Raw genomic sequence first — 15,473 nt, 5'->3', positions numbered from 1 at the left:
AAATTGCATTATTGCAACCTATTTGTAAATTTGATTTTTTTAAAATGCAGTCTGAATAAAAATGCACTACCGGTATTTCACAAAAAAACTACCTAAGAAGAAATCAATAAGTATTGTCGACAACTGTTTATATACGGTTGAGTGTTTTTTTTTTTGGGGGGGGGGATAAGTTTTGTCGTCGGGTTGCTGTTTCCTTGTCGTACACCTTACACCTCTTTTTAATTATATTCGTTGAAGCCTATTTATATGAGAATATATATGTAAAGATGTAAAGATTAGATAGAAATATTCTTTACCTTTAAACAGTGAACTAAGAAATTTCTAAACTGAAGCGTAAAACACAAATTCAGAAAACAATTCGTAATAACAACTAACTTCTACAATAAATCTGAAATAGTTAAACAGAACAGAAACAGGGATATAATATGAACAAAATGAACAGAAATTTGCAAATAAAAAAAAAATGGAAAACACAACCAAAACAGACAAATCAGGAGACCACAACACAAACGACCGGGTCTGTTGAAAGACAAAAAGACGAGAATAATAGAGACAAACAACTTTATACATACAATTAAATTCGATAAAACATACTTTTGGAAATAGTAAAGAACTCGATGGAACCCTGCGTTTGTATAAAGTTGGCTGTCAAAACACTAAGTCATTTTATCAGTGAAATATACAACGATCTAATCTTGCTTAGGTGCTATAAAATGAAGATTCAACGATTCTTTAACCAAAGACTGAACTGTATAATGTTAAATACAGAAAAACTGTAAACATTCAACATTTTTCACTTAAGAGCATTTCTTGAGCTTAAGGGGATACTGTAAAAGTTTACTGTTATTCTAATAAGGTTTAAAAGAAAAAAAATATAGAATGTATCTAAATTTTAACTCCTAATAAACACCCCATTTAAAGGTAAAAAACAAATGATTGTCTTCATTATAATTTTAGTGTGAAAAAAGGATGTTCGGCATAATAAAATACTTAACGACCCCGAAACCAGATATTGCCCTCGGCGTCGCCTCAATCAAAGGTCGTATCTCAGGAACAACAAACTTGATATTCCCCTTATAACCAGTCAATACGTGTATACTTTTCATTTAATGTTATTGCTGTTAGTCCCTTCGAAAAAATACCTCATTGTTCATATATCACTGCACCCGCATTGTCTCATGTTACCATAAACGGTTCCCCGAATAAATCAATGGAAGTTCAAAATGTATTGATATTTCATAATAGATAAATGTAACAATTGCCAACGATGGTACAATTTTTATTGATACTTACTCTGTGCTCTTACTGGAACGAAAAGGGTTGCTATAATCAAAAGTACACCTTGTTGCAGCTTTGATATCATCTGAAAGTGAGTTATGTAATCATATACATAATAAACATAATAAAATGTATAACTTAAATTGTTTCAGACATTCTCTTTTAATCGGAAGCAGTTAAATAAACTGGCAACCTTACTACATATACTTATACAGTTCACACTGCATTCCATAATTATAATGCATTTAATCAAATATGAACCAAAATACTAGACTGTAACTATCCGTTGAGTTAGAATTCGATTTAAAGTTCGAGTTATTGTCGAGTTGGGGATTATGGTTTTTTCCTAAAAAAATATTCTGATATCCCAGTTTGATAAGAAAAATATTGTGGTCAAGCAGATGACAAAAATAAATTTTCCTAATTCAGATTTTCCCAATACCTTATAGTGTTCAATTTTGAAAAAAAATAATTTGATTGATAGCGTCGAAAAACTAAAAAAAAAATTTCAGACTCAGACAAAAAACCATAACCCCCTCAGACTCGAATAGTTCCTTGAGCTTTAACTCGAACTCTTAATCGAAGTATAAGCCCAACTCATACTATACTCAAACGTTTACTTGAACTTTTTCTCGAATATAACACGAACTCTAACTCGATCGATAGTTATACACATGTTCGTAAGCAGACAACAGCCGAAGGCCCCCATGTATATATATTACAGTCTTTAGCCATACCATCAAAATATTATTCCATATTTCTGTTGAATACTTTAAGTACAATTTTCAACTTAAACACATCAAAATAAGTCTGTAACCAAAACGATTGATTGCAGATGTTTCAGGCCATTTTAAGTACAATTGGCTATATCATGGCGGCCTGTTTATATTGGTAGAGGAAGCAGAAGTACCGACGGGGAGATCAACCTATCTTCGTCACAAACACTAACAGTCCTAATCAATTAAGACTGAAAGTCGAATGCACCTTGCTACAGTGTAGTTCTTATTCGCAGGTTCAGTTTTGACAAACTATATGTAAGCTAGTGATCGCTGTAGATGTAGATGGAAATACTCAGACCACTCGGCCATCGAGGTCCCTTTACCTAAATAAAGTTATATGTATCTGAAAGAAAATATGCTCATGAAGATTTACGTCCGATAATTTTGTTTTTTTGTTTTTTTAAAGACTCTTTGTTTCATTGTCTTTTTTTTAGAATAATAATTTTGAAAAGTCTATAAACAATTACGTTTTGGGACATAAGGGTTTAGTTACATGTATAATGATGAAGGATCTACAGACTGTAGAACCCAAAAAGTACATATAGCTATTCATGGAACTGTCACTACCTAATAAGATTGACCTTTTTTTAAATGGTCATGGTGCACTTTACATAAATAGTACAGTAAAATTGCCTTTTGTTTTAGTTTGAAAATTTATTTGATATTTCAAATGGAAAAATGGCGGATTTAAGAGACACAGCTGCAGAATAAGCAGAAATTCAACAAGATGAAAAGATATAGACAACAAATAGCCAAAGAATTAATCGACTGTGTATTAAATGAGTATATTTGCATCTTAACATCAACACAGAAATAAAAAATTAAATTGTATGGGAATACTCTTAATTCTTCCCTATAAAAAGACGATTTAAAATGTAACTTTTTGTACTATTTTTTATTGGGCTATACAATTGGATACTGCATCAATGGTCTCTTGGTAGCGTGTTTGCCTCGAGTGCGGGGGTTCGAACCCAGTCCAGATCAAGCTAAAGACTTTAAAATTGTAATTTTGCTGCTACTTCTCTGATAAGCACACGACATTAAGGAATAATGGCAAATACTGGTTGGCTCGGAAGTCAGAATGATGTGACCGGGAAGGTTGACATGTCTTCCTGCAGACAGTTACATTATTAACTAGAACGTTAAAAATCCGGCTCAGTTTGTCGGTCTAGTACAAAGTAGGGTTAATATTCATATTAAATTTACATGTTCTCGTCATGAACATGTATTTAATTTACCGCTGGACGTTAAATAGCCATCCATCATCATGATCTATAACATTGGTTTGAACAGTATGTATTCGTTCTGTTTCAAAATGTATAACATGAGATAAGTAGCTTACCTTCATTGCAACAAGAACAACATCACCGTGTGTCCACTGTCAACCAGGAAGTACAAGGCATACTGTTTATATGTTACAGTATATACCCGATTTGGATATCTTTAACTGGTTCATTGTACACAGAGAGCAGTCAGGCATACAAATATCATATAACTGTCTTTATAAAAAGTTATAGATTCAAACGCAATGAAATTATTTATAGTATTTACTAGTGTTTAACAGAGCAAACTGTATATCCCATGTGTAAATTGTTCGTTTGTTAAACTTCGTCTGGATAAACCATGTAGCCTGTTCAAAGTATGCCGGAATAAATGACGTTGTGACAGCATACGTGACAAAAAAAAATAATCGTTTAAAGGGATACCCAACACTTTGACAAAAAAACAATCTGTTGTTTGATTGTTTTTTATGTTTGGTGGACAAGAAGATAAACCTTTCTTACAAAGGCTGTCAACTTTTTAGGGGAAATTCACCATACGGATTCATAAATACACCAGTAAGGTTCCATACCTAGGGCATTGTGCTTCCTTTGAAAATAAGGTAAAACAATGGGTATCGGGTTAAAATTTCACTATTTTTTTTCAGTTGTTAGTATATAATCCCTTAAACGTCTTGTTTACATAGTGTAAATGTTGAAATTGATCTGGGACTAATACACGAATTGTTACTTTATAGGTTTGATGCTGCATCTGCGTACTGTGTTTGGTCTATCATAGTTAAAGTTGTAATAAAGTGTTGTTCAAATTTGGTTTGGTCCAATCAACAATCAACAATTTAACACTTTTGAAGCATTTATCCCAGCATCACATCTAACTCATACGATCATGGTTCATATTTTGGTGAATTTTAGCAGACGACATAATTTCACATTTCTAATCCGATCAATTAATTCATATTTCGTAATTTTCTATTTTATTATGCATTAAGCTTTAACACTATTTTCAAATTTTAAATTATATTACTTTGTGATATTAGCTTTATATTTTTGTATTATAATTTTTCAAACTATGTCATTTGTAGATCGAACATAACTATCCTTTTTATATAAAAGTACATTTCTTCATTAAATTCTATATTTTATTCTTTGTAATGCATTTCTTTTTTCATTAATTATATCAATTCTATAAAAAGGTAAAAACGGTTTATTTTTTGCCTCTATTAATCAGGTTTTTATATTGAACTTTTAACATGTACTGTATTGACGTTGCACACGATGTTGATACTCTATAGAACGACTCAAGCGTTCAAACTTTTATTTGATAAGCTTAATTAACTGATCTGAACTTAGATTCGGTTTGTCGAAAAATTAATATTTTTTACAAATGAAATTCAAAGTGGTGGCATATATTTTTTTTAATGAATATTCATTTATAGGAATTGTAATTCTTTCAGGTCCATAATTTAAAATTTCTCTTTTGACAGCAGTTCGCATTAATGAAAGCATACATGAATTTCTAAATTTACAAAGACTTTTTTTTAGATATAAATTTATTTTCCCTAATTCTTGTATATATATATTCCTTTCATTGCATTTCTTTCAGTTTCCTTTCATTTCTATGTTTAATCATATACCGATGCTTTCTATGTCACAAAGGATTTAGGCTAGTCAAATATTTGTGAGTCATGTTTTTTTTTTCATTTTCGTATTTTTGTGGCATTATGAATGTCCTTTGTTTGTTAAAATTTGCCTGCAATGGTTTTTCTCTATTTTTTTCTTTTTTCAATTAACAATAATATTATATTTTTTTTTATTTAGACGTTTTAAAACCTGTAGATAGACATCGTTCCTTAACTTTGGCTTAAGTAAAACACATATACTAAAACTCGTGGATCACGGTACACGATCGATCGCGTAAAAAACTGCAATTCAGAAACTTCTGCTGATGATTATATACATCACAGTGTATATTTACATATTGATAGATAACTATTTCACCGACATAAGTTTTTCAAATACATTGTATAATCTACAAGAATAGCATTTATTGTCCAACCGAAGTCCATTAGACTGCATCGAGATATTTTGTCCAGTCACAAAATTAGACGAAACCAAAACGCAAGGACAATGATTCGTTTTTCGTTGAGGAATATGGGAAACCACTTACTCGAAACGTTTTCAATAAGAAACTGAAAAACTAAAATTATGTCATAAGGACATAGCGAAAACTATTATTTTATATAATAGCGAAATTCCTTTTAATCAGGCGCGGCTACCAGTGCCAGTTCCCAAAGAAAAAAAGGACAATATGATGCAAACACTTGGAAGATGGAAATATGATTATTTTAAATATTATATCATAACTTCAAAAAGACGTTAAAGATGCACTTAAAAGAATCAAATAACACTGTAACATTCGTTTGGCAATCTCTTCCGAAATTCTATACTGTGCGCAATGTTATATGAATCATATTTTACTTTGTATCATGTCCCTCGTCCTACCCTTGTGTCTCTTTTCTTTTTCTAGTTGATCTCAATATTAAAGATAAAGATTTTACATAGACTGTAATGTTTTTTTTTATCAACTATCGAATTCATTCACAAGACCAAGGCGTCACCAGGCACGCCATCTTCAATTGGTTTGGGTACTCCATATCATAACTTGGGCAGGCAACATTACGTTACATATTTCGTTTTGTGCTTGATAATGTATTTGGCCAAATATATTACCGTTCCCTACTACTGAATAGTTATGTTGACATCGTACCTTAACGAGGAATAGTTCTTATCGTGATTGCTCAGCCGCTCTATTTCACGCTAATGTCCAAATTTTTGAACTCGTCGACAAGAATTGTTTTTCTTTTTTTTTCTCTCTTTTTTCATTTCTCTATTTCTTTTTTGAAAGTTTTACCGGTTCTAAAGTGTGGTTGGCACTGTTATTGTTTGCGTCTGAACTTTTACGCATTATTAATGGTTCCTGGATATTCATATCTGAATTTGGGCTTGGTCTGTGCTAGTTGATTTATCCATCTGCAGATTTTCATAATCTTGGCTACTACATGGCTTGTACATACATGTACGCTTGCATTTCTGCTTCTTTGACAATTTGTTTATATAAGATCGTTTTAGCTTAAACCGAGTTTTCATTTAGGCCTAGATTTAAGTTACCTTATATAAATTTTGTCAAAACAAGTTAAATGTTATTACAATCTAGTGTACTCTTTCGCGCTGCATGCTTAGCAGAGAAGCAGCAAATACTAATTCAAAAGTCTTTGGTTTGACCTTACATTGGATTTAACCCACAATCTACAGCACTAGAGGCGAGCGAACTATTACAACATCGAGGCGAATGTCTATTTGTTGGGTCATTTATCCATATGTATAAAAAAATATATATATAATCATTGAAAATAGAAATTATTATCAATGTATATAAAAAATGGAGATGTGGTATGGTTGCCAATGAGACAACTATCTACCAGAGCTAGAGTTCAAATGACGAAGATAATTAGTTCTCAACATTTGACACTATTTTCTTCAAACTGATCCTATTTTCTTGTTTGAAAGTCGTTCTTATACCCATGCTGGTATAAAGTTTTATACTGCACTACATTAAGGAGGTTTATGAAAAGACTATGCAAGTACATATTGATATTTGGTTGTTTAATGCCCAGTGGCAAATATTTCATGCATGTTCAGAACAAGCATATGCGTAAACATAAAAAGGTCAAACACATATAAATTTATATTTGCACCAATATCCGAGGTTTTCTTTTCTTTTTCTTACCATATTCTGGTGCAGCTACCATGTCTGCTTTTTTCTTGACTAATCTGTGCAAAGTATTTCCCCCTAGAGCTGATACCAGTCCTTGAACCCTGCAAAAAAAAAAAAAAAATAAAAAAACATAAATGGAAATATATCAAATAATTATTTACAGATTTCAGTTTTTCTGGAGGGGCCTCATTGGCCAAGTGGTTTAAGTTGTCGAAATGTATGACAAGAGAAAAACACAGTAGATGAACTATTGTTATACAGTATCACTTGCCTGTCAACTCTGAGGTTGTGAGTACTTTTCCACTTGAAAATTTATTTGCATGTTTGTACATAATTGTTGAAAGCATTTTGTGCTGCTAATTATTTATTTTTATTCTGTCTTATGCAAGGTGTAACAAGGGATAGGTGGTGGTCTCATCTCGAATTCCCGGGTAAATAAATACCAAATCACGAATTCCCGTGAAAATAATGTATCCGTTCCCGTATTACGATATCAGTTAATCCCGATTATCTGATGAGCTAACTTGCTATTCCCGAATTTCCGCGTATTAAACCATTTATCCCGAATTCCCGAAAAAGGTCCGTCAGCCTTTTTACGAGTCAAGGATATTCATATACTTCATGTACTTGAATCAGAGACCTAATATGTCTCTGATTTTATTCTGTTTTATGCAAGGTATAGCAAGGGATAGGTTGTGGTCTCATCTCGAATTCCCGAGTAAATAAATACCAAATACCGAATTCCCGTGAAAATAATGTATCCGATAAAGTCTTCAATACTTAGTATTGCGGAGGGTGGGGCTTTATGGAGCTACATATATGGTAAATGCATAAGGTTTTTACTAGTCCAACTCCTTGCTTTGACTTGTTATGTTTGTAGGTCACCCTTTTTTTCAAAATCCTGGATCAGCAAATGAAAATATTTTCAGCTGTTTTAACATGTTATATTGTTTGTTTCTTTTCAAATACTAACTTCAACACTCAAGCTTTTCATTTTACTTGCAATCTTTCTTCGCCTGATGAAAACAAGTCAAAACAGCCATTAATTCTTTTCAATTCCATTGTTTAGAAAATATATGCGATTATTACTGACAGTTACACAAATTTATCGACACTTTTACATTTTGTTGTTTTCACCTTAAATAATTTCATAATTTTACCATAATTGAAGATTGAGTAGTGATTACTGGAAAAATAGAATAAAATAGAAAATCAATATTGCGATTACAGTCTTTTCTTAGATTGAGTGTCATTAATGGCATATTTTAATGAATTTAAGTGTGTTAATATGGCCTTTAATGTTTTGTTTTAATATATCCTGATTTTGTTATGTAAATATCAGTATTGAATAGTTTGGTTGCTCTGTAAAATCGCTTCTTGTTTTTTACTTTGCAATTTTTATATATTATATTATATAACTTTTTCATACCTGTAGATCACTGTGTTGTAGACGAAACAAAAGAAATATTGCAAAAGCAAATGCGTGTCATTTATAGTTTAATGAACATTTTGTACTATGAACCGATATATAATCCTATTGGTAATGTTCATAATATATTATCATCGTATTTTCGTCTCTTGAAGAAAAAGGCTTATCAACAATGCATTTTGAAATTATTTTGCGGATTTATTCAGTGTTAAGTACATTATATGTGTATTAGAAGTATCCTGGCATTATTAGTTACATAGTGTTCTAGTGTCCTAATACGATATATATGAGGTCAGTAAATCCCCATATCGAATTTACTGACGCCATATATATCGTATTAGGTCGTATTAGGTCACTAGCACACTGTGTAACGAATTTATCTTACCGACTATCTTATTAATAACATGTGGTATTTAGACTAGTGGCCTATCAAAGTGATTAATTCTTCAATATTTAGTATTAAGAACCTACTTCTATTTGTCTATACAAAAACAAATGTTAACAATAACAACTAGTTAGCTTTAAATGTGAATTCATTTCAATCGTTCATCATCAATTTATTCGTCTGTTGAAACTTTTAAGATTTTTCCTCAACACCTTGCTGTGTTTATAAAGGGACGTAACACCACTACTAACATTGTATTGAAATAAGCCCTGCCTACTAACCTAATATGAAATATACACCGTCTCCACGCGGTTGCTTTTAACCAATCATATTCTTAGAAATGAATTGGAGTTAAGATAATACGATTTACCTAATTTTGAATATGAATAAATGAAAATGTGGAGTATTAATCATACAACTAACCAAATGACATCTGTCGTAGACGTCTTGAGTCTTCAACAACAGCACATGTCTTACAAATATAGCAATATTTAAAGCGTCCCAAGTTTAAAACAGTAGTGACAACAATTAGCAGATATTCTTCAAGATCTGCCAAATGACTACCATCAACAGCAATATACAAATGAAACACAGAAATACATATGCCAATACACATGCAATGACTTGGTTCTATATAACATTTTTATATATATACATGTATATACACATTCAAAATAATGTTCTAACATGAAAAAAAAAAAAAATAAATAAACAAATAAAATAAAACAATTCTAAGTCATTTGAAAACGCTTTCATATTGAAAACTATGCTTGATTATGACATTTTGAAATCATACATCATTACATAAAGAATATCTTTGGATATAATAATATTAAGCTGGAAAGTGCATTTCGAATAAACATGCGTTGAATGGACGATTATACATGTATCAACAGACTTGAGTCATCTAAACGACATGAGGTTTAACGGTCGCTGATGATATATTTCCAATAACACACAACAATGTTTGCGCATTTTACAATTACCAACGGAAGTTTAGTCTTTATTAATTGGCGTATCGAGTCTTAATCTATTAAGTTCTATGACATATTATTCTGATAGTTCTGAAAAATGATTCCACCTGTTAAATTCAAACAAGAGTGCACACGCTGAAATTTTTGCCTTCTTTACTAACCATTGATTTTATGTTGATAGTCCTAAATAAGAAGCGTTACTACAAGTAACACATAAACTTAACATGATCCAAGAAAATGAGGTCAAGATCAGATAAACCAAACGAGAAATACATGACTTTTTGTACACCTTACAATCATTCAATAAACCAAACATAGTTGACCTATTGCTTATAGTTTGTAAGAAACAGTCTTAACCAAGAAAACTAAACATTGACCAATAAACCATGAAAATGAGGTCAAGGTCAGATACCTGCCAGACAGATATATACACCTAACAATCCTTCCATACAACAAATATAGTTGATCTATTGCTTATAGTTAAAGAAAAACAGATCAAAACACAAAAACTTAACACTGAGAAATGAACTGTGAAAATGAGGTAAAGGTCAAATAAAACCTGCAAGACTGACATGTACATCATAAAATATTTCCATACACCAATTATAGTTGACCTATTGCATATAGTATTAGAAAAAAAGACCAAAACTTAAAAACCTAACTTTGAACACTGAACCATGAAAATGAGGTCAAGATAAGATGACACCTACCAGTTGGACATGTACACCTTACAATCACTCCATATACCAAATACAGTAGACCTACTGCTTATAGTATCTGATATATGTACTTGACCATGTAAAATTAACCTTGTTCACTGAACCATGAAATGAGGTCGAGGTCAAATGAAAATTGTCTGACGGGCATGAGGACCTTGCAAGGTACGCACATACTAAATATAGTTATCCTATTACTCATAATAAGAAAGAAATTAACATTACAAAAAATGTTGACTTTTTTTTGCAAGTAGTCAACGAACCATGAAACTGAGGTCAAGGACAATGGACATATGACAGACGGAAACTTTGTAACATAGGGCATCTATATACAAAGTATGAAGCATCCAGGTCTTCTAGCTTCTAAAATATAAAGCGTTTAAGAAATTAGCTAACGCCGCCGCCGCCGCCACCGCCGGATCACTATCCCTATGTCGAGATTTCTGCGACAAAAGTCGCAGGCTCGACAAAAATGAATGCTATCGATGAAGTTTTTGATAGGTTATAACCGATCAGTGGCAAATATTACATGCATATTCGTTGGAAGTACTTGATCAGTTGCATGCTCATATTGTTGATTTCGAATCTGTTCAAAGTTTTTATTTTTCTACCCTATATACCACTTTCCCTCATAATCTCATTAAGAAAAAAATCACATACCGAATTAAATGGGTATTTAAAAAGTCAGAAGGCGAATATAAGTGTTCAAACTCTTTCACGTAATTTTTTTTAGTAACAAAAAACAAAAGAAATGTGTCAATTGGACTTGCTTTGATACGATAACTGAACTTGAATTTTTACTATATAACGTTATTGTTCGCTATGGAGATTCCGTATCTCGTCAAGTTATCGGAATTCCAATGGGGACTCAGTATGAACCACTTATTGCGGACCTGTTTCTGTATTGTTACGAGTTACAATTTATGACTAAAATCAGCAAGGACCCATCGAAACAACATCTGATACACAAATTTAATAACACTTTTAGATATTTGGATGATATATTGGCTCTCAATAATGACGACTTCAGTATGTACACTAAAGAGATTTATTCTGCTGAACTGACTTTAATAAAGCTAATACTAAAAATGAGCACTGCCCTTTTCTGGATCTTGATATCTATATCTTTAACGGGAAGCTAAATACCAAAATTTATGATTAAAGATATGATTTTTCATTTCCTATTGTTAATTATCTATTTTTAGATGGTGACGTTCCCTTGTCACCATCTTATGGTGTTTATATATTTCAATTTGTTCGATTCGCTCGTGTATACAACAACATATTTGATTTTAACGAAAGAAATCTCTGTATTACTGAAAAATTATTACACCTGGGTTTTTTTCGATATCCAAAACTTGTCAAAACATTTACTAAATTCTATCATCGTTACTAGGATATCATTTGTAGATATAAATCAACGTGCAGACATCTTATACGTTCAGGTATTTCACATCCAATCTTTTATTGTAATATTCTATGCAAAGCACAAAAATGTCGTCAGTTACATCAAAAGCTAACCAACTTGTGAAACCTTTAAACAGCCTTATTCAGCGGAATAATGTTCCGATACTATTGTCAGGTCATTAAAGATGGCATTCTTTGGAATTAATAATGATTCACTCATAGGGTCTTTGCATCAGAAATAAACACATTTATTCTAAAACCAGTTGTTGGCATGATACAGGTAATGTTTTTCTCGCCTGTCCGAAGTCATTAACCTCTGGCTTTTGTTTGTCTTGTATGTTTTTTAATTTGGTTCAATCATGTGTTTTGGAGTTAAGTGTGACGTCCATTTTCGCTGAACTAGTACACATTTTTGTTTAGGGGCTAGCTGAAGCCCGCCTCCGGGTGCGGGATTTTCTGGCTGTGTTGATGAACCAGTGGTGGCCTTGGGCTGTTTTCTGTTCTTCGATCGGGTCGTTGTCTCTTTGACACGTTCCCCGTTTCTATTCTCAATTTATATCAGGATTTTGACATGTGAATGTATAAAATAAAAAACAAAAATTCCGAACTCCATGGAAAATTCAAAACGAAAAATCCCTTATCAAATGGAAAAATCTAAAGCTCAAACATATCAAACAACTGTCATGTTCCTGACTTGGTACAGGCATTTGAACTTAATACGGATATATGTACCCTGCCTTGTACTAAACCGACACGCTGTCCCAGATTATGTATGTGTTATAACATTTGTATAAGTAGTAAACAATGTAACGGTCAACAGGGAGAAGTTAACCTTTCCCCGAAACACAATTCTGACTATGATTCGACAATTGTTTACTCTTTCTCCTTATTGTGCTTACTACTTAGAAAGTAATTTCAAGTCTTTTGTTTGACCAAGCAGTCGATCGACAGAACAACATCTCTAACTCGAGATAAGCACGCTACCACTAGACCACAGAGACAATAAAACTAATGATCAAGAAAGACAATTCTTATCCGATACCAAATTATATTGGAGATACAGATAATTGTTTTCTTTTTTTAAATTTTAGTTCATTTGTATGTTCCGGAGTAGTTTTTTGCTGAACTATTATACATTATTTTTAGGGGCAAGATAAGCCTGCTTCTGGCCACGGGATTTACCGCTGCGTTGAAGAGCCATTCGTAGCATTGGGCTGTTGTTTGCTCTTTGATCTTGTTGTTGTTTCTTTGACATATTCCTTGTTTCCATTCTCTATTCTATGTATTATTATGTAAACATTCGATTGCATTTATTCCGGATACAGTATGGATAAGGAAATTTGGTGTGATTGAAAATGAGACACATATCTGAAAGATCCCAAAATAAAGCGGATATCAGCAACTGCATGTCACCATAGTCATACTTCTATGGAAGTTTAAAAAGTAAAAAACCAAATAAAATATATAAGGCACCAAATATTATTTTAATTTCATCAATTAGTATGGATAATTGTACAAACGTTTTTTAAACAAGATATGTAGAATCTCTAACATGTATATTGCAACTAACACACGACATAGGCAAAATCTATTTGTTCTTACAAAAGATGGGGGAGGGGGGGGGGGGGGGGGGTAATTCCATAAAATTAACCAATTTTTTGCCAAGGTGTAATGCTTCTAGGGGCTTGGGGGGTCACTATTGACTAAGCAAAATGTCTGTATGTTGCAAAAAACAGCAAAACAAAACAAGGACATTTATTCCCTTCTCTAATATCTCACATTAATTTATCACCTGCATTGTTGTTTCTTCACACTGAGACATATATTATGAATAATCATTAATTATATGATTTTAGCAAGATTTTCATAAAATTATTTTCATCTTTAAATTTTTACAATTACAAAAACTACTTTACATGGCGATCAGAGTTTGAAATAGGACGACATATATGGACGTTTTGAATTGATTTAGGTAAGTATATTGGATTCTCATAAAGATAATAAATGAATCCATTGTTCATATGCTACGAATTGCATCCGTCAATATTGTTGCAATGTACGTTTCATATTTACATGATATTGTTCAATTAAAATTACACAATACTGTGGTAAGAATAATAACAGGCAAATAAAACTAGTTACAAAAAAATAAATAAAAAATTAAATAAAATTGAGAATGGAAATGGGGAATATGTCAAAGAGACAACAACCCGACCAAAGAGCAGACAACAGCCGAAGGCCACCGATGCTTCAACGCAGCGAGAAAATCCAGCACCCGGAGGTGGTCCTCAGCTGGCCCCTAAATAAAATTGTGTACTAGTTCAGTGAAAATGGAGGTCACACTAAACTCCAAAACATATAAATGAACTAAAATTAAAACACATACAAGACTAACTAATCGCCGCGATATAGCCTTGTTGTGCTAATGCGGCGTAAAGCAACCAACAATCAATCAATCATACAAGACTAACAAAGGCCAGAGGCTACTGACTTGGGACAGGCGCAAAAATGACTTTTTCGTTGATTAAATATTCGCATATAGTGAATCGTTGGTACATTATGTATCTCCTTCCAGTAGCACTCTGATACACCTGTAACAATATTCGCACTGATCCTGAAATTTACGAAGAAGAGTAAGGGTAAAACATAGGTAATTCTTACAAAATGGTGTGTATGTCTTATCTGCAAAATAAATCAATTTTCAAAAGGAGGACGAAGAACATATCTCATATAGTACGTCTTGGGGTAACAGTTTTATGGTTCAAAATTATTGAATTCTTTAAAAATTGAATCGTTCAAAACGTTCAAAATAACGAACTCTTCAAGTTTGGTAACACCCCGGGTTTTTATGACTGACGATATATACATATCTTATTGGGTAATATGTTGACTATGATGAAATGTAGTAACTGCTGTAGCATATATTTTATCGATTTGATTGAATAGCTAATTATGACTGAGAATGGAATCATCTTAATGTACATTTAATATTTCTTTAAATGATAGAATTATAACATAAAAACGAAGCATCGGTGGTAAAAAGTACAGTACAGAGAGTAAAGTCTTATTACTATGGATGCTTTAATCCGGCAAGATGTCAGACTGGTCCGACAGTTGTTCGAGTGTGATTGACACCTGCTGTAAAATTACCTGTGCAATACCAGTTGAAGGTCATAAATCAATCCGTTCCAGCTTGATTAGAATTAAATTTTACCTGTAAAGATATTTTAGTGTGTATGGAGGATAGATACCTGTAAAATATTGTACTGTATTGTATTCAATGAAGAAAATTACAATAAAATATCGAAAATATGATATGGGATCAAATTTTATTCGAACTTGTTAACTGACCGTATAAAAAATGGAGGGATGACGATTTTTAATAATGAATTGTTAACCATTAGTATTTTATAATGTTCAAAATAATAACATTTCATGAGGCACTTAAAG

At 32.2% G+C, this 15,473-nt stretch overlaps 1 protein-coding gene across 2 annotated transcripts in view; it reads right to left on the bottom strand.

The window, feature by feature from the left end:
• Window positions 1-15,473, bottom strand: part of LOC127707284 (multiple epidermal growth factor-like domains protein 6) — a 116,996-nt gene that overhangs the window by 43,719 nt on the left and 57,804 nt on the right. Inside the window, exons 1-2 of one of the 2 annotated variants that reach the window (XM_052211820.1) lie at window positions 3,400-3,512; window positions 1,294-1,363 (exon numbers count right to left, since the gene is read on the bottom strand). The exons of the other annotated variant lie outside the window; for it this stretch is intronic. Of the exons in view, the coding sequence (XP_052067780.1) occupies window positions 1,294-1,363; window positions 3,400-3,405 (76 nt within the window). The 5' untranslated portion in view covers window positions 3,406-3,512. Of the gene's footprint in view, window positions 1-1,293; window positions 1,364-3,399; window positions 3,513-15,473 lie in introns of those variants that run through there. 2 annotated transcript variants of the gene reach the window in all.

The sequence above is a fragment of the Mytilus californianus genome, unplaced genomic scaffold, assembly GCF_021869535.1.
Source record: "Mytilus californianus isolate M0D057914Y unplaced genomic scaffold, xbMytCali1.0.p SCAF_61, whole genome shotgun sequence".
Classification (NCBI taxonomy): Eukaryota; Metazoa; Mollusca; class Bivalvia; order Mytilida; family Mytilidae; genus Mytilus; species Mytilus californianus.
Note: the sequence above shows the minus strand (reverse complement) of the source record. Positions and strands in the feature narration are given on the sequence as shown.